The 26,576-nt window shown below is 39.7% G+C and overlaps 5 protein-coding genes across 8 annotated transcripts; 1 reads left to right on the forward strand and 4 right to left on the reverse strand.

The window, feature by feature from the left end:
* Positions 1 to 705: 705 nt before the first annotated feature.
* On the reverse strand, positions 706 to 5,793 carry acaa2 (acetyl-CoA acyltransferase 2). The gene is given in 11 exon segments (XM_063898060.1): positions 706 to 1,387; positions 1,483 to 1,637; positions 2,240 to 2,310; positions 2,412 to 2,541; positions 2,855 to 2,901; positions 2,904 to 3,029; positions 3,199 to 3,346; positions 3,473 to 3,589; positions 3,752 to 3,880; positions 4,000 to 4,166; positions 5,624 to 5,793. Coding segments are annotated over 11 exon segments (1,188 nt in total). The 5' UTR covers positions 5,640 to 5,793; the 3' UTR covers positions 706 to 1,305.
* Positions 5,794 to 5,991: 198 nt separating this feature from the next.
* Positions 5,992 to 8,417, forward strand: mrpl40 (mitochondrial ribosomal protein L40). The gene is made up of 5 exons (XM_063897303.1): positions 5,992 to 6,173; positions 6,359 to 6,442; positions 7,249 to 7,404; positions 7,712 to 7,793; positions 7,920 to 8,417. Exons 1-5 carry the CDS (start codon positions 6,112 to 6,114, stop codon positions 8,145 to 8,147), a joined length of 612 nt encoding a protein of 203 aa, XP_063753373.1. The 5' UTR covers positions 5,992 to 6,111; the 3' UTR covers positions 8,148 to 8,417.
* c12h22orf39 (chromosome 12 C22orf39 homolog) lies at positions 8,389 to 10,713 on the reverse strand. Of its 2 annotated transcripts, XR_010166968.1 has the most exons (4): positions 10,464 to 10,713; positions 9,477 to 9,644; positions 8,908 to 9,292; positions 8,389 to 8,876 (listed from the first exon to the last, which is right to left on the reverse strand). XR_010166968.1 is itself a non-coding variant. In XM_063897304.1 (3 exons), the coding sequence occupies exons 1-3, from the start codon at positions 10,491 to 10,493 to the stop codon at positions 9,161 to 9,163; spliced, it is 330 nt and encodes a 109-aa protein (XP_063753374.1). In that variant the 5' UTR covers positions 10,494 to 10,713; the 3' UTR covers positions 8,389 to 9,160. The 2 variants fall into 2 exon arrangements, 1 of the variants encoding a protein (XP_063753374.1); XM_063897304.1 differs by having other exon boundaries at positions 8,389 to 9,292.
* A 61-nt stretch (positions 10,714 to 10,774) lies between these two features.
* On the reverse strand, positions 10,775 to 14,136 carry ufd1l (ubiquitin recognition factor in ER associated degradation 1). The gene is made up of 12 exons (XM_063897302.1): positions 13,996 to 14,136; positions 13,630 to 13,762; positions 13,480 to 13,512; positions 13,264 to 13,385; positions 12,814 to 12,944; positions 12,647 to 12,719; positions 12,481 to 12,549; positions 12,327 to 12,395; positions 12,203 to 12,253; positions 12,005 to 12,093; positions 11,597 to 11,681; positions 10,775 to 11,388 (listed from the first exon to the last, which is right to left on the reverse strand). The coding sequence occupies exons 1-12, from the start codon at positions 13,996 to 13,998 to the stop codon at positions 11,314 to 11,316; spliced, it is 933 nt and encodes a 310-aa protein (XP_063753372.1). The 5' UTR covers positions 13,999 to 14,136; the 3' UTR covers positions 10,775 to 11,313.
* Positions 14,137 to 14,374: 238 nt separating this feature from the next.
* On the reverse strand, positions 14,375 to 22,806 carry dhx37 (DEAH (Asp-Glu-Ala-His) box polypeptide 37). Of its 3 annotated transcripts, none has more exons than XM_063896333.1 (27): positions 22,747 to 22,806; positions 22,403 to 22,518; positions 22,138 to 22,307; positions 21,778 to 21,890; positions 21,316 to 21,679; positions 21,081 to 21,229; positions 20,871 to 20,963; positions 20,305 to 20,401; positions 19,889 to 20,002; positions 19,536 to 19,752; positions 19,155 to 19,253; positions 19,004 to 19,074; positions 18,744 to 18,879; positions 18,566 to 18,642; positions 17,837 to 18,069; positions 17,637 to 17,748; positions 17,438 to 17,544; positions 17,017 to 17,205; positions 16,679 to 16,803; positions 16,321 to 16,437; positions 16,068 to 16,240; positions 15,863 to 15,977; positions 15,493 to 15,630; positions 15,276 to 15,370; positions 15,074 to 15,147; positions 14,882 to 14,979; positions 14,375 to 14,778 (listed from the first exon to the last, which is right to left on the reverse strand). In XM_063896333.1, the coding sequence occupies exons 2-27, from the start codon at positions 22,503 to 22,505 to the stop codon at positions 14,702 to 14,704; spliced, it is 3,456 nt and encodes a 1,151-aa protein (XP_063752403.1). In that variant the 5' UTR covers positions 22,506 to 22,518; positions 22,747 to 22,806; the 3' UTR covers positions 14,375 to 14,701. The 3 variants fall into 3 exon arrangements, with proteins under 3 accessions (XP_063752403.1, XP_063752404.1, XP_063752405.1); XM_063896334.1 differs by having other exon boundaries at positions 22,742 to 22,780; XM_063896335.1 differs by lacking the exons at positions 22,403 to 22,518; positions 22,747 to 22,806 and having other exon boundaries at positions 22,127 to 22,307.
* Between the last annotated feature and the right edge of the window lie 3,770 nt (positions 22,807 to 26,576).

Genomic DNA, 26,576 nt, shown 5'->3' on the forward strand with positions numbered 1-26,576 from the left:
TAAAAAGAATTTTAGAAACAGCAGAGCATTAAACACGTTATAAAAGATATTCTGGAGCACATGTGATGTTTTCTGTCATTTGTTTTGTCATTTTGTCATTGTGGCTCAGTCAGTAGGGGCTTGGACTGGGAATCGTAGGGTTGCCGGTTCAAGTCCCCAAACAGACTTGAAATATGGAAAGTCTGCTACTTGGAGAGGTCCCAGTTCACCTCCTAGGCCCTGCTGTGGTGCCCTTGAGAAAGCAGCTCCAATCCCCACTCCCCATTGCTCCTAATACTAGGATTGGTTAAATGCAGAGGTCACATTTCACTGTGTGTGCTCTGCTGTGTGCATGTATGTGACTAATAAAGACGGTTTCATTCTCCGATTCGATCTATAGTTAACATCTCAATTCCAGACTTTGTCTACTGAAAAAAATGTGTGTTTTTTTTTTTTTAATGATGATGCGTCACGTAAATTAGAAAAGAGGATTACTTTATGTAATTACATGAAGTAATCCTTTCTCCATGGGTATATGTTTTCAGTCTTCATAAATAATTGTAAGCATATGTATTGCAAGAGAAACATTTAAATGCATTTTTAAAAAAGCATAAAGAAAGATGTAGGTTTTGCAGTTTGTCTCATGTTAATCCCTGCTCGTCTAGAACAAATAACATTGGCTGCTTACAATACCTGGTATTACAAACTTGAAAAACAAAATGTAACTTTAGTTTTTGAAAATGTTATTTATTGAGAATCTTTGACACGGACATACAAAATCAGATGTGCTGGAGCCATCGCAGTTCAGACATATTTACTGGAATAGCTGATCCCTGATAATGGAGTGATAGAACACATATTAAGGCAAACACCAGAATTCAGAGTTCCTTAAAACCTTACTGTTACCCAAAACAGACTGTTCTTTATGGAGTTAATAATATGCTACACTTGTGAATGTGACTTAGCTCTGTGACACATTTACACATACAAACAGTCTGTGGCAGTTGGTTAAACAATCACAGAAACATGAGTTAGCGCTTTATCTTCACATGGCTTCCAAGGCAACACTGGACTGAGACATTTATTATAATTGTTTGTATAAATAGACATTAAGGAGTTTAAGAATGTTGATCTTTGTGTGCCAGGGTTAAAGCTGTGCAGCAGTCCATCTTGTTGGGGGAACGTTTGCCATTTCACAGTATGTGTATTTCATTTTTTTATTTCGATCTCTTTTTAGTATGTCACCTGTATTTTATTATACTTGAGTGGATGGGTGTAAAAGACATTCTTCTACAGCATTTCTCGGATACTGGCAGCTGTTTTCGGTCAGCACTTTTCCAGGATGATGGCGATGCCTTGACCACCACCAATGCAGGCAGAGCCAACGGCGTACTTGCCTCCTCGTCGCCTGTATGAACAACATTCAATATTCAAAGCTCCTTAAGGTGCAGACAACCTTCATCTGATATTATGCACATAGAAATACCTAAACGATAAAATTACCTGAGCTCATGAACCAGGTGGGCAGTGATACGTGCTCCAGAGGCCCCGAGAGGATGCCCAATGGCAATAGCTCCACCGTTGACGTTGCTTTTTGCTGGATCCAGCCCAAGAGCCTTAGCAACAGCCAGGTACTGAGAGGCAAAAGCCTCGTTCACCTGTGCAAAACAAAAGTCACCAGTGAAACAAATGGGTTGTAACTGAATCAATCAATCAAAGCAAATATTTGCATTTACTATAAGTACAATTTGAAGTTAACTTAATTTAATATGTCCATTTTAAACAACTTCTTACTCCATTGCATTCATTAAAGGTTATAACCTTTATTTAATGTTGGATTTTTTGTAAAACAAACAAACAGTACAATACGCTTTAAGATTAAGATTAATTGTTGTTTTTTTTGGCTTGTAACCCTTTACAAAAAAGCTGTGTCTACTCTGGGCACCTTCAAAGATCTAGGAAACATTATCAGCTACACCAAAGCAACTTTAGTGAATTAATATTAACAATCTGATAATGTGATATAAAATAATATATCTGTGACACATCTCTTGGGGAGCGACTACTTAAAGTATTATTTGCCTATAGTACTTCTTTATTCTCATATAACTAAACTTTCAAATGCATTACTTTCATTTGTTATGATACATTTTCTTAGATTTCTGTATTGGTGCTTTTACTTATGTAAAGTCTCTGAGTAATTATTTTACTACTAATGAAATGTATGAAACAGAGTTAAGTGTTTTGCTAAAAAACACACCTCCACAAGATCCATGTCATTGAGAGTCAGGCCGGCTTTTTTAAGAGCTTCTGTGATTGCTGGAACGGGACCTATGATGTTTCAAAGGAAAACAGAAATACTTAAACCAATGTCAAATACCACAACCATTTATTTAGTCAATAATTAAATCTCCATGACAGGTGTAACTTACCAATTCCCATAATGCTTGGGTCACAGCCTGACACATGATAGGCCACAATCCTGGCCAGTGGAGTGAGTTTGTGTTCATTGAGCGCATCTTCACTTGCAATCACCACAGCAGCAGCGCCATCAGATACACCCTGGACACCAAGAGCGTTAGATGTAGTAATAGTACGTTTCTAAGTAACAGTCATTTTGTGATATCTAGTTAAAATATATTTGACTGCAAATAAAACTAAATAACTGTAGTGGCACGAACAGACATAACTCCTTTAAAAATAAATGGTTGTTTTAAGCTTATCACAGTTTGCACTAACATTTAAAAGATAGAAAAATACATGTTTTTTTTGTTTGAAGTTAAAAAGGCAATTAAAAAAAATTGACCACCACAGATTTTTGAATAGGACTTAACAGTGTAGGAGTAGACTATACAGTGTATAGGTGTAAACTCACCGAAGCGTTGGCAGCAGTTACAGTCCCTCCCTTCTTGAAGACGGAGCCAGTTTGGCCATCTGTTCAAGTGTTGTCTGTGGACGAGGGTGTTCATCCTGAGCCATGGACACCTTGCCTTTCCTAGCTTTCACATCAATGGGAGCAATTTCTGCTGTGTAGTACCCCGCCTCATGAGCTGTAAACAAAAAAGAAATTAATCAGAATTTAACTATTAAACAACAGTAGCAAAATAAATGGAACAAAAGCCTGTCTTCTCAAAAGCAACACTTTTCGATGTGACCATGTGTAAGGTGGGCAGACTCATAGGGCAGACTGTGTTTTTTCTTTATAGAAACCCGTCTTACCAGCCTTCCACTTTTGTTGTGTCTGGTATGCATAGTTGTCAACTTCTTCTCGTGTGATCTGGTACTTCTCTGCCAGGTTTTCTGCTGTGATGCCCATGGGGATTTTGACATGCAGGTCAGTCAGACCCGCCCACAAGGTGTCCTCTAGCTGTCAGGCAAAGGAGGAGAGCTTCTTTAAATCACTGCATCAAGAGCTTCAAGTGTTGAATAACAAGCTGTATTGTGTCAAGTGTTTTGGTGTTTACAAAGGAGACAAAATAAACCAAAAACAAACCTTGAGATCGAATCCAAACTTTGTACCAAATCGTATGTTGCGCACAGCGTACGGGGCCTGACTCATACTTTCTGAGCCTCCGCACAGGACCACCTCTGAGTCCCTGAGGCAAATCTCCTACAAAAACACAAGGGTTTTGTTTTTGGCAGCAAGACAAAAGATAAGGCCAATACTGGGTAATTGATTTATATATGTGCTTTTACACCTAATACAGTACTGTACATTACTACAGTTTATTCTATATTTGTAAATCTGCCAGAATTATCTTTGAGTTCTTACTTGAGCGCCATTGATGATTGATTGGAAACCAGACCCGCACAGTCTGTTCACAGTGAGAGCAGGCACTGGGATGGGAACCCCACACCTCAGACCCACATGACGAGCAATGTAGGCTGCATCAGCGGAGCTCTGAAATGGGGGTGGGGGGTGAGAACCAATGTAAAGGAACAAGTTAGGTATCAAATGAGCATGGTAATATTTTTAATTGATGTTAGTTTTGATATGATATTTGTTGGTTTTAAAAGTACCTGCATGACATTTCCAACGATGACACTGTTTACAAGTTCTGGTGCCACGCCCCCTGCAGCGAGGGCGGCTTTGGCTGCATGCTCAGCCAAGTCTGTCGCACTGTGATCCTTCAGCACGCCACCATAGGTACCGAACGGAGTGCGCTTGGCCGCCACAACAAATACACCTGTGAAGAGAGTATTTTAGTACAGCGACAACACAAATACACCCTCAAGTGACCCAGAGTCAGATAACAGCATCAGTAAGTGCTTATTGGTTTATCATGCAGAGACGGCATGTACTGCCAGCGCATTGAGGAGCAGAAAATAAAATATTTTTCATATCCAAACGATTCATGTTCAGGAGTGATTGAGTATTATAGTAGATTTTAGTTGATGAAATCAGGAAGTATGCACATTATTTAAATTGCTGTATAAAAAAATCAATAACACCATAAAACTGTGGTGTGGAAGGTATTTTTAACTGACAAGTTAAACAAAATTGTGGTGCCTTCTTTGGAAGGACATACTGTTTAGACACAATTACTGTGCTTTTATCTATTTCCACTCAGTTTTCTGTATGCATAATTTTGTTAACTTTACCTCAAGGGCGGTGGTGGCGAAGTCCATAGGGGCTTGGCCTGGGAACTGGAAGGTCACCAGTTCAAGTCCCCGAAAGACCAAGTGCCACCGTGGTGTCCCTGAGCAAGACACTGGTTACCTACACTGCTCCCCGGGCGCCGTACATAATGGCAGCCCACTGCTCCTAACACTAGGATGGGTCAAATGCAGAGACCGCATTTCGTTGTCCTAGTACTTGTACTCTGTGCAATGACAATAAAGTTGAATCATCTTGAATCATCATCAATTGCATTTTGAATCATGAAATTGCTTTGATGATAGTAATAATCAAATCGCTAGTGGAAAGTAGCTAAAGTGTAAGATAGCTCTGTTTATTTTATTTGTTGATATGCTTTTTTGTTTATGATCAGACATGAACTATGATGTTTTTGCATACTTTCCCACCCGGGAGTACACTTCTACATCACTGTAGTAATATGAGAAATTAAACCGCTAGAGGTCAGCACAATCAACGTCAACCTCGATCGTTGCCATTAAATAGCTACAAAAGGCCATATTAAGATATTTTCTTGATGTGTCCAGGCAATGGATGTATTAAGAGAAGAGGCGGACAGCTGGCTGAAGAGGACCCTGAACTCCTCACTACTTTTTGTGTAGTTATTGCCATTATTGATGATCATGAACACTGTTAGTAGTAATAGCTTGAAAAAGTATAAAAATCAATTGCCAATCGGTTAATATTATAAATATTATATGCACTTATATAGATCGAGAGGTATTTCAGGATGCTGGCGATACACATGATCTTGGCACCATCTTGTCCCCTTTCACCTATTTTGTAGTAACGCTGTGATCAGACTATACACTCTGAACTCTCCTCCCTCACATTTCAAATTACATTTTCGACTTTCACGTTAAGAAATTAATTTCAGGTTACTAATAAAGCTACACTGATACAGACATTTTAATTTGAAAAAGTGACGTTAGCCCTTTCTTAAGGTCCAACTGCATGCATTCCTGCTTTTATTTGCTTTCTATAGGTGTCAAAAACGTGTCTGTTTACCTCGGAGAAGAGCCATGATGCAGAATCAACAAGCCAGGAGTGTCAGGATAAACTGTTGGGCTGATATATTCTTTCTGCAGTGAATGAATATCAGTCCGTGCTGAATATGACACTGCAGAGCGACCTTTCCCCTAAATAGTGAGGCAGCTAACTTTACACTCGTCAAATAAGATTCGCCAATAATGTTACATATAACCTCAAGCTAAAACATTGTGAATTATTTTTGAGAATTGTCATGTCTCTCTTTCCTTTCCTTTTTGTATTGGGATTTCAAAGGGTTGTGTATCTAACTAATTTTATTTGATTTTCTGCGCTTTCAAAACACTCGAAAGTGCCTACGTGCGATCGCGAGCATGACTGTAAGTCAACGTCATTACGTCACGTACGCAGGGAGGACAGCCCACATCCATGGGACAGCCGAAGACACTACATGTGAACGTTCTTGACCCCGAGTTTGAGTTTAAACTGAAACAACGCGAAGTGGAAACATGTCTGTGTGTTTGTCGCGTAGTCTATGCAGGGTGTTATCCCGACACACCGCTTCGTCAAGGTGAGTGTCTGTCAAGTAGGATTTAAACAGCTGACAGGGCGATAGCTACCTGGAGCTAACCCAGCTAAGGTTATTCAGAAGATAAAGTGCCGAAGATAAAGAGAAACTGTCCCCTCTCTCAACATATCGGGGTCAACCATTTCGTGCTTTTTGAGATGTATTCTGAGTTGTGTGTTGCTTTGCAGCTTCATGTTGGGAGAACATCACCATGCTGTACTAAGTCCTTGGTTTGCTTCTGTGATGACACTGAAGACATCTGCTCCTCTGAGGTAAGAGTCCGAGGTTGTGTGGGAACAGGCAACTACCAGAACATAGTATTATTAAGACAGATCCTGCATTCAAATGATAATGTACAGGTCTTGCCAGTCTTGCATAGGGTATATGTGCAACACTCTACTTTTAACCTTGTATTGATTTTGCAGTCACTTTATTATTGCCATTTTATTTAAAATCGACGTCAACATCAAGTTTCCAAATCCAATATCACATCTTCATTTTGCCCAAGTATATATATTTCCAAAATGTGAAATGGTAAAAAGCAAAGAAACAAAGCTATCTTTGAGAGGCTGAAACCAGAATATTATAATGCTGCTTCAAAATATACATTTGTAAACATTGTTAATATTTTTCTTTTGATCAAAAAATTGATTATTAGAAGAATTATTTAAACTACAATTCAACAAACTTAATGCCACAGAAAACCAGTGACCAGTAATGTATCCCTACTGGTTATTTTCTGAATTTCTTTGTGTACTACATATCATTTATCCCGGGGCTGGAGTGTTGTTCGGACCCCTTACATGTTCATTTAACAGTGGTTTGATAATTATTAAACAGTTAAGGCGTTTTCAAATTTCCTGGCAAAAATGCTATAATATGAGTCAAATGATACTGATGAAGTCACAGACGTGTCCAACCTAAATGTGTAACTGTGAATGATATCTGTATAGCATTTGTTGATGAGTTTGAGATCATTATGAAACCCTTGAACAATATAATATTACATGTCACAGTATCGTAGTATTTATACCTTGTGCTTGACTTTGCTGACATAAAGCTGTGCTTTGTGTTTAAGAGCGGAGCCTAAAAAGAAGAAGAAAGTGTCCCCAATGACAGAGCAGTTGCAGAGAGATCGGCTGAAAAAAAGAGTGAAGAGGCTGGAGAAGGTTCCTCCTGAGCTTATCCCCATAGAGGACCTCATCACTCCAGTCACATGCATGGATGAAACAAGGTACATCTCATTTCACTGTGGTCCGTACTGTCATCTACAAGTTATCAAGTGTTGTGTTATCAATAATTTTCCTTAAAGTTAACATATTCGTTTTGGTATTTTTATGGAATTCTTTTAACAATCGGGAATAATACAAGACAATGCCTGCGATGTTCCTGTCTTAGTTCATCATTGCGTTCAGATGGAACAACTTGTTATATCATCCATTCTTCTTAACCTTACTATACTTCTTATTCTTTTCTTGCTATGGTGGTGCTTGCTGACTTTGATGTGCTTTAAGTTGGTGTTTTTTCTTCTCTTCCCACAGGGAGCGATCTGCACCAAACCTGTCATTTGAAGAGAGTGAGCGTCGAGCCCTGCTGTTGAAGGAGTGGTGTCGATTTAAACAGGTCACCACTTAACTTCAACACCTCCAACACTTAATCCTTTATAGATTATTATGTGTCTGGCGTATGCCCTCCATCATTTTAAGTATGTGGGTTATATTTGATGTGCTCTTCTGTTTGTTCGCACAGGAGCAGCACATGGCTGAAATGCAAGCTGTTGAACTTGCTTTGAAAGCGCAGACGGAGGCCCTGGAGGAGCTGAAGCTGGAGTCTGAGGAGCTGTACCACGCAGCACTGAAGCCAGACACTCATTTATTTCCCTTTACTCATGAAGGCCCTGTCCACACCCCGCCAATGAACACGTACGAAGCTCCAGATGGGAAATACAACGACATCACTAAAGTTTACACTCAGTGATGGACTGGAAACAGTTTTTCGCCTGGGTCAATTGTCATGTATTAAGTGTATGTTTCTACACAACTTAAATGATTCAAAAACCATACATATGATGGTCTGAAGGACAATTCTTTTTTTTCTTTTTGTCGAATCTCCTGTTTTTTATTATGTCTGTATACAATGCCACAACATTCATGAAAATGATGCATATATTTCTTTCCTCCCACATTCATATGTGTATAAAACAAAACTCAAGACAAAATAAAGTAAAAATGTTTTTTATTCATCCAATTTGTTCAGAACAACTTTCAGCAGTTTGTGTCATTTCATGATAAAACCATAACCTAATACATATGGTAGAAAACTGCTAATGCACAACTCCATATGGGTTGTACCGGAAAAGCAGAATTATGTCAATAATGCATACACTTTGTACATTATATAATGGAGGAGTATTTACAGCAAAAGAATACTGTGCTTTTGAGAAATGTTGGTAGGGTTACTAGGGCCAACTCTCTGGTAAGAAGCCATCAAAAGTGTTAGTATATTCTGGTGCAGCTTCACTACCCAGGTCATTCTTTACTTGGATGGAATAAATTAAATCTTGTAAATGTATCTACAGCATAGTTAGACCTGAAATTCAACTTTTTTCCTTACACTCTCTGAACCTGAAAAACAAGGCAATTTATTTGTATTGCTTTATGGTGGGTCTGTTAGTGCAGTCAGCCTTTGTGATTCAGTTAAAACAAGCTTTGGAATATTCATAATTAATGACAGTTACATCACAACAGCACTGATTTTGCAGAGCTTAGTTATTATCTAGTTGAATGGACATTTATCATATTCTAAATTGACCACGAGAGGCTGATACTGACACATCTGTTTCCATACAGAACCTCACTGAACACAGCTTGAGATAGTAGAGAGTGATGAACAGTCTCTCCAGCACGTAGTTCAAAGTGATTTTGTCCGGTGACAAGAATATCAGATCTTCATGACCCATGGGACAGAGACAGCAGGTTGATAGTGACAGTTCAGGAGTCCTGAGGCTTTTCCTGGTTAAGGGGCAGGTGCCAGTCTCTGGGAGGTTCTTTCCTCAGTTCCCACACTGGGGTGAAGTTTCTCTGCTCTGCCACTCTGTCTCTCTCACTCTTCAGCAAGGCTTCCTGAAATACAGATATATTATTTAATAAAAGGCTGATTTTCATCTCAAGACATCTTTTATCAAGTGTATTCTTTCAGACTGCCTGGACAGTGTTTTAAGTTTGTTTTTCTCAGGTAGCAATGGCAATAACTGATCCTTGTATTATAATTGTAGGACTTTCACAATGTGACTTCCTGCAGCTTTACCTTAGCCTCTGTGTCTCTGCGTTCCTCCCACTGTCTACAGTTATTATAGTCCGTTTTCCACTGCTTGCAGGAAGGATTGGTACCATAGGTGTAATAGTGATGAAAATTATTACTCCAGCTTTTACAGTGTTTGAATTCCTCCCAGTAGTTATCACAGGCTCGGGGAGGCTGTACCAACAGACAAAAGCAGTAATCATCATCCAGCAAACATGAACCACTACTATCAGTCTCAGGTGTGTGACTGCTTAACTTTTTCTGCTTACACTTGACAAGCTCATGTTAAATGGATGCAAAATGTGAGAGCATCAAAATGATTTAACTAAACAATAGTAAACGTTAATAAAACTTTTTTTTTAATGACATTGCTATTACTTTTGAGACCACATCATTCTGAATCTAAAACTCCGAGAATAAAATGAATCTGACTTTACAAAAACTAAGCTACGATTTGAAAAAAGAAGGTGCATTATTTCATAATTTATAGCATGTATTTCCCATATATCGTTAATATGATTATTTTATCAAACCGTCTAGTTTTTTTAATCGTTGATGAACAGATATTGGAATTTATGACTCATCCACTGACGACGTTTAAAACGTTTATTTAAAATGTACAGAGAAAAAGAAACATAATCTCCATCATGTCATTTAGGTTTAGACGAGATTCAAGTTTGCTCAGTGGCAGATATAGTATAACAAACGTAGTTTAAGTTCTGAAAAGAAATTGTCAATGCTAGTTTTTCAAGCAAATAATAAATAAATACCTGAGTTCATGCTAAAACACGTCTCACTGGCTTACACAAAGGTTATTGGTAGCTAGCTAAGGTTACTTTGGCAATTTAGCACCCAAGCTAATCAACTTGCTACGTATTTGGATCATTGTTGGCAGTTTTCACTTATCAGGACTATTACCAACAAGGCTGGATAAATAAAATATCAACATTCATCCAAGGTCCTTACTTAAAAGTTAATATTTTGATAAATTACCCTCCACATTGCTGTTGCAGGTCGATCCATTGCTACCTCGGCTAGCTATTGCAGAATATATACTTCCGGTTCAATTTCGTTTCACAATAAAAGCGCAAGAATACAGTTTTACAGCCATAACCTTCAACTTAAAACTACAAAACACTCGAAAAAACATCAATGAAACAACATGAGTGATTAATTGTGTTAACATAAATGATTACTAATTAAACACCCCATAATTATAGTAAAAATTGCGATGGATTAATTTAAAGCTAGAAAACATAGAAAACATTTGATCAGCTACAAAAATAAGCTTAAGGGACAATTAATTCATTTAAAACACAGTTCTTTATTTGTCTATAAATACACCAAAAGAAACAGGAGGAAAATTGCTAATTCCTCTTATTACTAAAAAACTCAAACATAAAATGATGTTCAGTATGATTAAAACCTAAAGAGTTGTGCTATTATTGCTTCCATTTTTATCAAAAGAACGCAAATTTGGACAGCAGCATATTTAAAGTAAATTGAAAAAATGCAACAATTATGAAGAGAAAGGGGAAATACTTTTATATCGCAATTATACTCCACAAGGTATTCTTTGTTTATGTGGTGTGGTGATATCATTTTTTTGTATTTATTTCACAAACTCCAGACAGCATTTTATGGAGCTCAGCTTTTTTGAGCAAAATATTACTGTCAGACCTTTAATAGCATAAAATCCCAACTCATCACAAACACCATTTCAAAAGCGACAGAGAGTCAAAAACCCAATTTATCTAAAGTTCAGTTTTTTACTTCGCTGTTTAGGGGACCAATGTATATTGCGAGACTGTGCATGCTAGCCAGTCTCTGCACCTTGGCTCTTTCAAGGCTTTCTTCCCTTTTTGCGTAGCGACTGTCCTTCTCCAGAGAAGGCGATGAATCTGTTCATTTCATCATCCTTGAAGGAGAAATAGAGAAAATCACTGCATGGGTACATGTATTCAGAGAATTCAATATAAATAAATAGAATAAATCACAAGTTATGGAGTTTAATGCAATGAACAAATATGTTGTACTGGAAAAGAGTGTGAAGAACTTTACTGAAATATTGCAAATACAGCTAAATTAAATATATAAAAACAAATAAAATCCATTGCATTTCTTACCTCATCGAAAGCTTTCCTGGGCAGAGGCCTTGAGTTTCTGATGAAGGTGATTCTGCCAACTTTGTAATCGTAGTTGGGAATGCCTCTGTGAGATGAAGGATTAGAGATTTTGGTTAGGAATTTACACTGAAGGCTTGCAGAATGGTTCACTCCTCAGTGATGTGTTGCTGAATGAGCATTGAACAGGTCAACAAAAGGATCTGCACACAGGGTCGAAGTCTCCAAATCGAAAAATCCTGTTGGCTTTTTGTAGAGCGAACCAGGGCTTTACCAATATCCGGGTTGGCAAAGAAAAACCATTGTAGCAATCAAACATCTTGCAGTTCTCATCATGAATGATTGCAATTATGTTACAATATTGCATTTTCAGGACACTTTATTTCCTACTCTAGAGAACACATACAACACCTTTTGATGTCACTTGGGTCAAGAGGGACAGGGCTGGGCTCAATGCCTTTTAATTTTCCATCCAAACGATTGCCAGAGCCGGTAAAAGCCTAACAAAAGGAAACAGATGAGAAGGGATTAAATTAGCTCTAGTTATTACAGTTATCAGATGTGACAAGGACATTTATTTGTTTCTAACCTACTGCAACATTTACTCACTCTAAATCCCAGATCCATGTCGGCGTAACTCGTGGGATCTGCTTCCTCCTCCTGTGAAGAATTTGATTTAATAAATTTGTTCAGAGTATAAATTCTACAGGTACCTTCAGACTTTCATCCTTACTGTTGGTTCTTCCTGGTGCTGAGGTCGTCGTTCGGGCTCTTTGTAACCCAAAGGAGCATCAAAATCCACCTGGGGAGCAGGGTTTCAACAAATTTAAACTGGAGAACCCAAAAGAATAATTCACTATTGTCTTTGATTGCATTATGAGTCTTACGTTCATATCGCACTCGATGATGGAAACTGCTTTATCTGGTTTGGTCTCCATGACTCGCAGCTCATATATCTGAAACATAACCCAATTATGTTAGCAGCGGTATTATGTAGAAAGTATACGAAAACATTCACATATTAATCCAATACCACTTTCCAGGTTTATTCACCTTTTCATTGTAGTTGATAGCTACGACGTCACCAGTTGTCAAGCAGGCAAAGTTTCTCAAAGCATTCTCCAGTCTATAATTAAGTGACAATTTAGTTCATCTATATAGTAAAAACTAAAAAGGAGAGAAAAAATGCCAGTTTAACATTTATTATAGATATTTCTTACACTGCCTTGGGGTTTGTAATGTCCAGGAAATCAGGGCTCTGTGGCTGGAACTTTGAGTAGGTGGCCACCATCAGGTTAACGCTTTCCACTTGGACCAGACCTCCTTCTTCTAGTAGAAGATTCTGCATCATCTGTAACAAAAAATAATAAAAGCAAATGACCAGTGTTTTCGTGATATATACACTTATGATAGATATGTAGTTTTATGAATGACTTGTAGACAAAGGTGTGGTTAAGGCAGCTGGCAAGAGGCAAGGTCAGAACTGACGTCAAAGCCAGCAGTAGCTTTTCGAAACAGGAAGGAAAGGTTCCATTCACCAAGATGTTGGTGTAGTTCACATTGAATGCAGCATTTAGCATAGGAGCTTAAAAGTACATCCAAAGGGAAAGAAGTGCATTTAATCAGCAGCAGATAGCAATTCAGCCATTGACACTTATAATGTTCCTCACCCAGTGTGGCAGATAGCAGATTCCCTCGTCTGCCACAAACTCCAGTACACCACAGTGTGTCATTCTGTCTGAGTTCTTGTTGGTCAGCTTGAACAGCATTGGATAGGTGATGTTAAGCCTGCCTGTTCAAGGAAAAGGAGCAGAAAGGTGAGACTCGTGGAAGATTTGTACAGGACTTTTATGATGAAAGGGTGTTTGATTTTATTTTCCACTTACTGAGCTGGTCGAGAGCTGAAGGTGGCATTATTACTGAAACACAAGACGTTTATTAGTCAAGACCTCGCCTGTATTGCACTTTCTTATGATTATTCTGTTCATTTCATTTACAGTAAGTACATGGACATATTATGTGTCAATAATACTTACTTTTGCCTCCTTTCTCCACGTCGGAGCGGTCGTTGGGACCTGCCAGCATGGACACCGAGTAGCATCGGTACTGAGTAGAGAAACGGTTCTGAAAGCCCCGGGACAACGGGTGATCGAACACATGGAACGAAAACTGTGGGACAAACCAAATCCTTTATAAAGTACACCATATTGTTCTAATAGCTTTCACATGAACTGCTACCATGAAAGTAAACTGTTTGGCTACATGAACGCAGGACTTCAATCCTATCATGACAGGGCAGCTTGTTGATGTTAGCCGCTGGTTAGCTAAACTGTAGCAAATACAATTTGTTTTGATATAAATGTATCGTAAACGTTGGACATAATCATTGAAGTGTCACTCACCATGTTGACTGTTTAAGTCTTTGGTTGTCAAACGACTGAAATAACAATGTATGTTTCTGTTTTCCTATTTGAAAATGTAGCGTTTTAAGCTGAGAATGTCCACTGTTGTCTTCCGCTTCTTCCGGAAGTGGACGAGCAGGCTCAAGGAAATGACGACATGAAGGCATTAGCCAATCACAGCTGCCCATTTGAACAAATGTATGTGTATTAGTGTTTTTGTTTATTCATTCATTTATTTAATATATACACACACACATCATACTTCTCTGTCTTCACATAATCCTTTATATTCTTCACAGCTAGTCAACTCGCATTAATGTGAAACAATCATTAGGTTATTATCATTTCTAACCACAGTTTCACACATCAGGAATACATCTCACACTAGCCTCATTCAGAGCCACACCGTTTTATTGAGTCTTATGAAGACCAAATCAGAAAAATATAATTGACAGCAGGTCACTGATAACAAGTAAGTACAGAGTTCTTGATGAAAACTGTACAAGCCACAGATAGAGTATATAAAAAAAATGGGAAAAGGCATGTCGGTTATGTTATGTCGTTCATATTGACATTTTAAAAATCCAGAAGTCTGAAGATGCCCTCTGATGGTAAACAAGGGAGTATTAGCGGTCTGTAGATCAGCAAAAGTCTCTCGTCAAGTTTTTAATATTGTTTTCTGTCTTCTCATGTTAGATGAAAGCATTCAGATCGGAGGCCAACTTTTGGCTACTTCTTGATGCATGGCTTCAGGTAACCACTCGCAGTATGCAGACAACAGAACTGTAGGAGGAGAAACAAACACATTAAAACAACAGAATTAAATGACAAGAAGGGTAATCAAATCAGACACAGGCAAGCCATGCCAGGCACATTAAATCCTCACATTTTTCTTCATCTTTCCAGACAGAGAGGAGGGCATCTCTGCAGTCTACCCTCTTTGACACCAACACTCCCAGCAGAACCTCCGTCCTGGGCTGCAGCCTGAAGAAGCAAAACACAACAGTAGGGGAAAAGTTCTTCCTTCAAACAAGGCGGCGGGTTGACTGCAGATCAGTGTGTGAGAATAGCAACTTACTTTGCCCATGATTTTAGCATGATGGATGGGTTTGAGAGAAGGTGCCTGGCGTTTTTCTTCAGTTTAGGACAAACCTGCAAAACCGACAGAACATATTACTACAAACATTTTTTTTTTACAGCTTTTGTAAAGTTTTTGCCAGGTTTTAATTGAATTGAATTTAAAGACTCAGACGGACAAGTTCTATGTTTTTCTGTAGTACCTGTCCCTCAAGCAGAAACCTGGCGAACATTTTGTAACGCTCAAGGCCTTCTGGATATTCCTTCTCCACAGCTGGCAGCGGCCAAGCTATACGGACTGCAGGAGAAACACAACAATACAGAATGTAAGCAGGTTGATATTAGAATCTTCTATTAAAACCGTCAGTGACCCCTTTTCAACACAAATACAGCTGTGGAACTCAGCTGTAGAAAACTCACAGAAGGTGCTTGAGCAGTGACATCTGATGCTGCCGGTGGATGAAGAGAACCACGGGGATGGAGACTCCAGAGGGGAGCCAAAATGACAATACTGAGGCAGAAGCTCGGGAATCCACTCTGCTTCTACTGCTGACACACCTGATGGAAACGGAAAGACAGAAGACATTTCCCCAGGTGAGACGATCAACCTGCAAATCTAGACAATTCAATACATACAACTCGTGAAGAAATGTGTCTTGTCAACAGCATTTTCAAACAACTTTTTTTTAAATAAAACATATCCAGCAATTACTTAAACAACATATTGCAAAATATAAAAGTTGCACATCTACAATAATTATGAATTATAATAGGCTGATTTCAAATATACCTTTCATATACATCTTTGTGGTCTCCATGATCTCCTGGTAAACGACGAACTCCGGCAGCGTTTTGAAGAGCGCAGAGTTAGGATGAATGAAAACTGGGTCGTCCAGAAGCGGTGTCTATTACCAAACACAGATAAGGGTAAGAAGGTGAAGAATAGCAGTGATAGACTCTACTTAGTCACAATTACATGTCTCAGATCAACTTGCCCTGTATGCATTCTTCCACTTTTCGTCGAGTACATCTTCTGCCTGTGCTCGACGTGCAAGATGGTCTCCCAGTCCAGCCAGGACAATCTGCCGCAAGCACACCACCTGATGCTCAGTGGGCGGGGCCATCTTTGGATCGACAAACACTCCCACCTCTGGACACACTGAGTTCACTGAGAAGAGAATGTAAATGATTATCTTGTGTGCGGAGAACATTATGCGTCAGGTTTTCTGTGTGAGTGTTTTAGTTTACCTGCATTGGTAAGTTGTCCTCTGAGCCTCCTGATCTCCACCATGGCTTTATACCTCAGGCCGTTCTCCTCGCAAAACTTCGGAGTACAACCAACAAATTCACAAGCACCTACCGCACCTGTTGTCAAATAAATACCGAAATCTTAGTACAACCACATCAATGTAATAAGCACATTCTCTACAATAGTGTTTGTATATTTTACGCATTTGTATATCTAATTAAAATGCTGCCCGTAACCCTGTAAAGTCACACAATGCGTTGCTTATGCATCTTCTCTGCATCAGAGGTATGACCTAACAAACTCAACTTCAGACTATAAATTCTACGGCATTTGTACCTGAACAAAATGTAAGCTTACCCAGCATCACCATTAGGTCCCCCAGTAGGAGCGATGCTCCTTGCCCAGCCCACAGCCTCCTCATTTGGGTCAGCCGAACTCGACGCTGAGCCAGCTTAGTGCTCTCATCTTCACTAGGAGCAGTTCTGAGGAATTAAGAATGCAGGATATAAAGATTACTGAGCCTTAAATATGTTGCATGTCTTCCTTTTAAAGTTTTCAAGTTATTTTAAAATGTTGTCATAAATGTGTGCCTTAATGAAGTAACAATTTCTACAAGCAAGACTTTGGCACCAAATATTCCAGTTTTCTATGATATTCTGCAAACAGATATCATAAGTGGTGACATGTGTCCTCACCTGTCAAGGTCTTCAAAGATCTCCCGGACTGTCATGGCTGCTACCACAGCGATGACGTAAGGAAGGCAGTCCTGCTGCTGACCGAGAGCTAACATTTTAGCATAGCGTGGTGCCACAGGGAACGAAGCCATTGCTCTGCCCAGTGGGGTGATGGGACAGCTCAGCCTAGCTTGCTCCATCTGTTTCACACTAATAAGAAGAAAAAAAATACAGTTTAAGGGATATCACACACAAAAAAAGGAACATAAAAAGGCTTTCTTATATTAATAATCAGAATATTCTCTCAAATAACTTCATATCAAATTAAATTAAAACACTTGCTTGATTGCCTTTTAGCTTCCCAGTATCTAAGCAGAAACAAATATCTCTCAATTTGACCTAAACTGTTATTATAAACACAATATAACTGCGATTTAGTTACCTTCCAGAGCGAGGCGGCTCTTTCAAAGCTCCCAGTGAGACTAACAGCTGCTCTGCTGCCACAAGAGCCTCTACAGAAGGAGACGTGGGGAAGGGAAAATTCACCACCTGGTAAAACAGAAAACATGAAGCTGTTTGTAAAAGGCAAATCATTAAAATGAGACTGCTGGGAAGTTTGAGTTGTTCCCCATTTTACTGACTTTATCTATATTGAGGTCCTTCATCTGTAAAACCAGGTCCTCCACAGGCCGGCGGGTGATCTCTGCCTCTGAGAACAAACTGAAGTCTCCAAATACTGCAGACGAGTACAGCCTGCAGAAACAGAGAGACACATCTGTGAATCCTCAACCCTACAGAAATAAACACAAGATTACCAAAAACACCGTTTTCCAGTCCTGACCTGTAGCAATGTCCCGGCTCAGTTCGTCCCGCTCTGCCTGCCCTCTGATTAGCCGAAGCCTGTGAGGTCCATGTGACCTTGAAGGACGACACTCCGGTCACTCGGTCATAGAAACGTTTCTTAACACGACCACTGTCGACCACGTACTTGATGCCGGGCATGGTCAGAGATGTCTCTGCCACGTTGGTGGCTACAACACACAGACGAGTTCCCGGTGGAGGAGGCCTGAACACCTGCAGTCAACAAACACCGTTACGAAGATATCCCATATTACAAGTGTTTTACTGTGGTGCGTAATGTGGTGCTCCTCGGCTGGAGGACAACAAGGTCTGCAAGCAGCTTCAATACCTACAATTGGTACGGAAAATACAGTTTTTGACTGGGAGATGATTAATTCTCCTTTCATCTTATAAACACACATGTTTACAAATGGTGACAAGCAATCATTTCCTGTTAAACTACAATTCAAAAACATTAAGTATGTAAGTATGTAATATAATTTACGCACATCTTCCAAATGGCCACCTTTTTTCTAGCCAAGCAGCTGCATATTGAAACATTATTACAAAGTCAGCTTAGGTCCATTATGGAAATGTATAACACAAGTCTAAATCTTTAAGTCTATCCAGGACACCTAAACATGGTGGGAACCAGTACTACTGTCTCACACACAAAAAATATTTTACTGCAAAAAAACAGATTGGTTTTGACACAGGATATTAATTTCACCTTGGCCTGCTGCTCTGGGGCCAACAGAGAGTACAGAGGGAGAACATAAAGAGGAATTGAGGGGTCAGCCTTCTCCACTGCAGAATCAAAACACAGCAAAAGACACAGAATTAGTAAAAGCCTCTATATGAATTGTATCGACCTTGATTTAAACAATAATTCATTTGGTGTTGCTTGCCTAAGCTGGCGGGATCGTCTCCAAACTCCAGGTCGGAGCCGTCGTAGTCTTCGTCTCCGATCCCTGCCTCTCTGTCTTCATCCCCTTCATCCACCGGGAGGGCAGAATAGTTATCCAGATCGATGCGAGGCAGAGACTGTAGATAAATATAACAGCCTTAAAATATGCACGCAACACATATCAGCAGAAGACAGAGGTCGCTGCAGAAACATGCACAATATTTTTTGTTTTAGGGGCATTTTTACAAAAAGTAAACTCACAACAGTCTTCTTCTGTTTGGCCTTCTTAAACTTCCTCATCGCCTCTGAGGTGTCTGTGTCCTCATCTTCACCTAAACACAAAAGAATGTAAGCACACATAGTTGGATGTATCATGCGTGAGTGGAGCAAACAGGAGTTGTGTTACAATCACCATTAGTGGTGTTACCCCTCCTGTAGGGAAAAGCTTGTCTCAGTTTCCTGCAGAGATTGTTAACCTCTGCCTGCCCGGTCAGAAATACCAGGATACCCCCTGAAGGACAGAAACGTGGCATTAGGGTGGTGGTGAGGGTGAAGGTTAAACTCCAGAAAACTGCTTAACAAACACAGATATTTCTGCCTACAAGCCTCAAAAACTCAAATTTCTTTCTTTGTACCATTACAAATATTTAACATTCCCCTAAATATACTTGAATAAATAAGATTACATTTGTAAGGTCATGTAAGAGCCCCAATACTTCAACTCAGTTATAATACAGTGTTGTAAACAAAGTAGAAATAGTACAACATTTGGGAAAATGTGTTTCATGTGCACCTGGAGGGAGCATCCGGTGGATCTTGCAGGTTTTTTGGAAAACTTCTCCGGTGTAATCATCCATCGGGGTGCGCTTGTTGAAATGTATAGAGACGGGGAACTGGCGAGCATCCACCTTAATGACGAGTGGTGGCGTCCGGAAAAGCTTTGTGTTGTCTGTAAAGTCCTCCACTCGCAGAGTAGCCGACATGACCAGCAGCTTCATGGGCAAACCTTTCTGTAGAGACATGAAGGGTGGTAGCAGGGAGACGAAATAGAGAAGATGGGCTAATGTATTCTCAAGCATGTTGTCAGTAATACTAGCTTGAAAATTCTCAATTTGTGCACCAAAAACAAGAAAAACACTGTCTCACCTTGTTTCTGAGCGGGACGATACGAGACAACAGTCCAATGAGGATGTCTGTGTACACGCTCCTTTCATGGGCCTCGTCTATAATTATCACACTGTATCTCTGGAGCAGGAAATCCTATCAAACATGACAGAGACACTGAATATATTGAGGGAACATCAGGGGAATTAAGAGAAATAAATTAACAACAAAATACTTCCCCATTTCTCAAAATGAAAAATCCTCTACAGACAAACCCTTATAATTAAAAAATGTATAAAGCTCAATTCTAGAGAACATGCTGTGTGCGGCTCTCAGTAGTTATGAAGGAGAGCGGTAGTTACCTTAATTTTATGTTAAATGCAATCAGAAATACCAGTAAGCAACAGCCTGTATTGTTTACTAAATGTTGTTGAATCAAAGGAAAAGAAAGATTATACCTTCTGAATCTCCTTCAGAAGAACACCATCTGTCATGAACTTGATCTTGGTATCACTGGTCACGTTCCCCTCATATCGGATCTGGTATGACACCACCCTAAACACAAACATGTACCATACAAATAAGTATGTATACTTTCTAAAAGTTCTGCAATTTAAAAATGGTTATAATTGGATAATGCCCAGAGTGATTTCTAGATTATCATCAAAAAATGTGGTCAATGTCATAAAATTGTGAAAATCAAAATGTGAATTAGAAATACTTTAATAATCCCAGGGGGCAAATTGGTTTAATGTCTATCCCAAATCCTCTAAGTCCAAGGTGATTTCTGTAAAAGCATTTCTTTTTGTTACTCAAATCCCAAGGATATTCAGTTTAATACAACATAAGCAGAGAAAAGCCAGAAGTCTCCTAAGTACACAGGAAAAAAACAGCATTGTATGACATTTTTCAAATACTTTCTTTACTGAATTATCTATGTGCTAAATAGTTGGAGAAACATTGCAGATTGAAGAACTCTTTGGTTGTTAGAAGCTAATGTCAAATATTTTTAGAATGAAATTACCGTGTTGACAGGTTCATCTCTTTAGCCACTCTTTGTGACATGCTGACAGCCGCTACCCTTCTAGGCTCGGTGATACCAATTATTCCACTGCCACTGTGGAAAACCAGAACGATGAGACAACCATCACCACATAATATCACGAGTAAATGTGCAACTATGTGTAAAACGTTTATCTAAAACAATTTCAGCACCATAGAGAGGATAACCTACCTGGCATAGCCGGCTTCATACAGAAACTGAGGCACTTGAGTTGTTTTTCCACTTCCTGTCTCTCCACAGATGACGATGCAGGGGTTTTCTTTCACTGCCTCCATGATGACCTGCTCCTCCGCCAGCACGGGCAGCTTCAAGCGAGCCTCCTGCAGCAACAGATTAAAATAAGCTTAAATTCACCTCACAAAAAAACCCCACCTGTCTCAATGGCACATCTTTTATTTTCACCAACCTGTATTTCTGGTAATCTGTCAACAGGAATGAAGACGGCCGGCTGGGATGGCGTTTTGTTTTCAACTTTCTCCTGATTTGATATGTTCTTCTCATTCTGTCCATCTTGTTCTGTTTGATGTTGTTTCTCCTGCACCTCCTGTTTGTTTTCTGTCTCCTGATGGGGAGTGGCTGTCATCTCTGTGGTTTCAGTCACATCTTTTTCCCCCTCCTCTTCTTCCTCTTCCTCAGATGAGGTGTCCAGACCACTGCTTTCGTCTATCTCATCTTCGTCCATTTCTTCTTTCCATTTTCTTTTTCTGTTCGCTCCACTGACACTGCTAATCTTTGGCGCAGACTCTCCATCTTTTATTTCATCTGGTAACCTAAAGATAACCCGAAAATATAAAGACCACTGACTCCACCTCCTCTATATACTTAAATAGAAAAACATGTTGCTTATGAATTACCTTTGTATACTTACTGTTTGGTCTGGTAAAGTTTATCTCCTGTTCCCATTTTGGATGTGGTGTACAGCAGCTTGAGTTCAGACTCTGGGACCTGCACCTCAGCCAGTTTGGTCAGGATGTCTGCTCTCTGTGCGGGACAGACAGAAGGACAAGTGAGTGGGTTGAGATATCTGTTGGCAGTCACTAAGTGATATTAACTTTCGGTAATAAAAGCATAACAATGCCCAGAATGACCAAAATACATGTTCATCTGATTAATTAACATAAGAAACCAAAATTGAATGGCTGTTCAAAGTTGTGTTAACCTGAATAAAAAATATGGTAAAACCAGATTAGAGCTTTGTGTGAACCCCCAGCATTCACCTGTGTCTCACCTGAGCTTTCTTCTCTTTGCGCTCCAGGACCTTCTGAAGCTCTTTCCTCTGCTTCTTGGTGAGGGGCTTCCTTCTGGAGAGAGGAGTCAGTGAGCCTTTCTTCTTCGTGGCTTTGTTGGCTGGGAGGACCAACACGTTGCTCTGGTCTACTCCTTTAAGTCTGGATCCGTCTGATGAAAACACATGTTACAAGCCCAACTAACTTACCTAGCAATATAGACATAATCATTTCACCAGCTAATATATGTTCTCTTCAATTTGTTACCTTGAAGTTCTACAACAACGTTTGTCTTCTCTTCCTCGGTTGGTTGTTGGGTGTCATTTTGCTGTCTTCCCTTCCAGTTGTGTTTCTTCCTTAGTTTTCCCATTTTAAACTGAGGTCTGGGATAAATGAATAATGAAATTATGTAAGCAAAACCACCACCTGATAACTTTTAATGTATGGCACCACGAACGATCTAAAAACGAGCTAACTTTAGCTTAAAGTTGAGTCTGAATTCATCTCTGAATATTGTAACGTTCCAGCCTTTTATTTTTATCAGGTGAAATTACAGCCAGAAATATTTAAACATGTAACGTTTGAAAACTAGAGCCCTGAGCAAACCTCACGTGTAAACACACAGCAGTCCATCAGCTAAAACGGTCCGCCGCTCAACCCTTGACTCAGAAAGGTTCCGCTACAAAGAAGAAATGATCTCCAATACAGTCCGAGTCCAGAAAGTTTACCTGTGTCTCCTTTATTTTTCTTTCTTAAACAAGTATACAGAAAATTGACTGAAATGTTCTAGGTTTTTTGTTTTGCTTTCTACCTTACTAATTGCCAAATAAATGTATCTTTGGAGCGAGGGGAGGGGCTCTCGGAAATAATTTCAAAACAAAAGCACTTGTCTGAATGACACTTGATGACAGATAAAGATTTTGAGATATTAAAATGACATGAGAGGCCGTTTAGACAGGCCTTAAATGGGGGGGGGGGGGGGGTGCGATTTTTTTCTGATAATGATTGAGGTGACCCATTCAATAGGTACATTAAGCAAGACCATATCAATTTGTTGTTTGATGATGATTAACTCAGACAGAGATCCGTCTTGTGTCCACTAGATGGCAACACACAGTGAGAGTAGTAAGTGACTTGATCGAAGAAGCTGAGAGTCTTTGAGAGAACCCTGGGGCGATTTTCAACCTGACTGAAATCGCACCTAAAGGGTCGGGACCATGTGAAGCCCGACTTTAGTCTGATTGGACAATGACGTTTTTGACAGCTCTAACGTCTACGATTGCTGCTGTGTTAGACAAAAAAATTCCCTCTTTTTCCCGTTGGTAGTGCGTCGCCCAAACAGCCCCCTGACGAGGCCGCCTTTATAACGTTTTTTAATACTATTTAAAAAACGCGTTCTTTCGTGTCATTAAAACACTGGACGGTAGCCTAGAGGTCAAACCATTGGTATTAAATGTGAGTTTGAAACACCCAAGGATAGGCCTAACATCTTTTGTGCTTGGCTATGCTCAAAGTCATTTTTTATTTAGCATTATGTCTATGTTAAATCACATATAATATGCTTCATATTTGCAATGCTGTATGTAGTTCATTTAGGCTCCTGTGCCCACAGTTTCCCACCATTAATCCAATCAACATGCCATTCAGCAGTAGTTGTTTGACTTATTCCGATGGCTTACTTACAACAATGAACTAACATAGATACATAATGTTAAATAAAAAAGAACTTTGAACAAAGTAGTTTTACCTGAGTGTTGAACTGTGAAACTGTGTTGATTGTGTTTAACATATGTAGTACATATTACTTAGTTCTTGTTTTGTATACCCCTGTTTACCCACCCTTTTTTCTAGGCTCTTGTCTTTTTATGTTATATGTTCTTTTATATTTGCACTGTGGGACTGCCAGAAACGGTATTTAAATTTTCTGTATGCATAACACATGTGGAAACTTTGACAATAAAGTGGACTTTGACTTTTGACTTTGAAACTCAGGCCCCCCACATGTGTATTGTGGTGTATTAAATCTGGAGATATATCAGGGCAGATACTCCCTGAGGTCAGAGGAAGGTTGGGTGGAAGAAGAGTGAAAAACAACATCTGAAATACGTTAAAGATGCCCTAGGTCACCGAGTGGGGCATACAAAGTTATGGCCTAGGTCAGGGGTTTTCAACTGGTTTTGTCCCAGGGACCACCATTCGGACTAGAAAGCAATCCGCGGCCCACTGATGTGCCTGCGCGTGCGCGTGTGTATTTGGTGTTACATGCATAGCTCAATGCATGAAAGAGAGGCCACGCAGATTTTATAATAATAAAAGTAGATTTATTAAATTAAATTAAAGATTATTTTAAAGAAAGAATAAAGAATAATAAAGTGTTGTGCAATTCAGTATTGGGAAAAGTAACTAAAAATGTCATGCAAAGTCAGTCTAGGTGTGTGACAAAACAACAACGGAGAACAAAAATCCAACATAGTGCCACTGTCCTCGTATCGCACAAATGTTAACAGTTGCGCATCATTAGTAACATCTGTCGTCTCGTCGATTTGAAGGGAAAACAGAACTGTCTGAAGTTTTGCCATCAGCTGGTCTTTGACATCATTTGCCATTTCCCCAATTCGTCTTCCGATTGTGTTGTCTGACAACGGAATAGTTTTTAATTTGTTGGCACATTCTTCGCTTACCATAGCTCTGCACATATCTATGGCTGCTGGCAATATAAGCTGCTCTGCAATGGTATGGGGCTTCTTACTTTTTGCAACCCTGAGAGCGACCAGATACGATGCTTTCAGTGCGTTTTCATTTATTTTTGCACTCTTCCTCATGGTAGCCTGCTGTCCTTTGAAATCACGCAACATCTGTTGCATGTACTCAACGGGTTTGGCCTTCAAGTGGACGTGATGCGTCTCCATATGCCGCGTAAGTTTCGACGGCTTCATAGCTTCATTACAGAGAATTGTTGAACATACGAAACACAGTGGTACCTCCTCTCCTGCTCTGTCTGTCGTCACTGTGAATCCATATTTAACATATTCCTCATTGTATTTTCTTTTTCGTCTTTTTTGCGAAGTTGACGCTTCGGAAGCCTGTCCTTGCCCTATCGTGGCGGCCTGTCCCTCTGTCGTGGCAGCCTGACCCTCTGTCATGGCAGCCTGTCCCTCTGGCACTTTCCTCACTACAAAACGATCCATTGGTGCTAGATATATAGCTAGACTAGTACATATGTAACAAATCTTTGCTGTACTACAACCTATCTTAAAATACTCTCGTCGGCTATGCTTATAAATGTGTGTCAACTTTGCTCGCAAGACTGTACGTAATGAATAATAAGTGAGGTTAGCGACGCAACTCATTACCATTAGCGAATCACAGGCTACCATAGACTGGATAGGCGCAAGGCTACATTCTGTCAGCTTGAATTTCCTTTATATTATTTTAAACATATTTTTCACGATATGTAACGGTATTCTGGAAATGTGTTGAAATATCAAAGCGAATTTATATTAAAAAAAAACAATGGTGAACTGATCAACATAGGCTCTTGTCACGGACCACATGCAATGCCGCCGCGGACCACCAGGGGTCCGCGGACCACCGGTTGAAAACTCCTGGCCTAGGTGGTATAGTAAATCAGTTCATATGCAGTTGTTTACTCCCTGAGGTCATAGAGAGTGCAGAGAGTGATGTGGTACGACAGGAGGTTGTAGAACAAACCTCTGGACTACGTCAGAAGACCTACAGGGATGAGTAAAACAAAGATTAACGTATATCTCACATTATTTGGGTCCACATCCTCATAGAACATCGCATTTTGACACACACCCACATTTCTCCTATAAAGTGTATGCACAAAGACTGTTCGGGGGACTTCCAAAATTGGCTCTGGGAACCCCGCATCGCCCGTGTTGGTGTCTGATACTATGCTGTTGTAATAAACCTTATTATATACAAGCTGGTGTCTCCCGAGACTTCTTCATCATCTTCACAAACATCGTTACAAGATATACTTCAGTATCCAATGCTTAGACCTTGGGGCAACTGTCATTGGGAGGTGAAAACTGAACCATAGCTGTTGCATAAACAACATAACAACATGTACTTTCAATTCCTCTGACAAGTTTCGGCAAGTGTACGTGTCTTTACAAATATTTATGGGTTGATAAAATAATTTTTCTTCTTCTCTCTTTAAGCATTATTGCTTATTTAACAACCTCACATGTTAAATAAATATATATATTTATTATTTTATTGGGAATTCCCAGCTGGTCCCCCACCCTTGTAATGACCCAGCCCAGTCCTGGTTATAGCTTCCAAAATCAGCTCAAACCAGGTTTTGGCACAAGGATTAAATGGACATGGATTTCTACTAATCTGAAGGTCAGTAATTTGATTCCCAGCATGAGAAAGAATGCTTTTGGTGAGAGGCAAAATGTCATGGAGGCAT

Source organism: Eleginops maclovinus, chromosome 12, assembly GCF_036324505.1.
Source record: "Eleginops maclovinus isolate JMC-PN-2008 ecotype Puerto Natales chromosome 12, JC_Emac_rtc_rv5, whole genome shotgun sequence".
NCBI classification, from domain to species: Eukaryota; Metazoa; Chordata; class Actinopteri; order Perciformes; family Eleginopidae; genus Eleginops; species Eleginops maclovinus.

What these genes read in the sequence shown, in the direction of transcription:
- c12h22orf39 (XM_063897304.1), bottom strand. Translation starts at nt 10,493, where the DNA reads ATGGATCGACCTGCAACAGCAATGTGGAGG. An exon ending in CTGCAACAGCAATGTGGAGG is followed by an intron (nt 9,645 to 10,463) that starts GTAATTTATCAA and finishes CTGTTGGTACAG; the next exon opens with CCTCCCCGAGCCTGTGATAA. An exon ending in GCAGAGACACAGAGGCTAAG is followed by an intron (nt 9,293 to 9,476) that starts GTAAAGCTGCAG and finishes TCTGTATTTCAG; the next exon opens with GAAGCCTTGCTGAAGAGTGA.
- mrpl40 (XM_063897303.1), top strand. Translation starts at nt 6,112, where the DNA reads ATGTCTGTGTGTTTGTCGCGTAGTCTATGCAGGGTGTTATCCCGACAC. An exon ending in CGACACACCGCTTCGTCAAG is followed by an intron (nt 6,174 to 6,358) that starts GTGAGTGTCTGT and finishes GTTGCTTTGCAG; the next exon opens with CTTCATGTTGGGAGAACATC. An exon ending in AAGACATCTGCTCCTCTGAG is followed by an intron (nt 6,443 to 7,248) that starts GTAAGAGTCCGA and finishes TTTGTGTTTAAG; the next exon opens with AGCGGAGCCTAAAAAGAAGA.
- dhx37 (XM_063896333.1), bottom strand. Translation starts at nt 22,505, where the DNA reads ATGGGAAAACTAAGGAAGAAACACAACTGGAAGGGAAGACAGCAAAAT. An exon ending in ATCTTTGAAGACCTTGACAG is followed by an intron (nt 16,804 to 17,016) that starts GTGAGGACACAT and finishes TTAATTCCTCAG; the next exon opens with AACTGCTCCTAGTGAAGATG. An exon ending in CACAAAGATGTATATGAAAG is followed by an intron (nt 15,631 to 15,862) that starts GTATATTTGAAA and finishes CGTTTCCATCAG; the next exon opens with GTGTGTCAGCAGTAGAAGCA.
- ufd1l (XM_063897302.1), bottom strand. An exon ending in GACCCAAGTGACATCAAAAG is followed by an intron (nt 11,682 to 12,004) that starts GTGTTGTATGTG and finishes TTCATCTCACAG; the next exon opens with AGGCATTCCCAACTACGATT. An exon ending in CCAGGAAAGCTTTCGATGAG is followed by an intron (nt 11,389 to 11,596) that starts GTAAGAAATGCA and finishes TTCTCCTTCAAG; the next exon opens with GATGATGAAATGAACAGATT.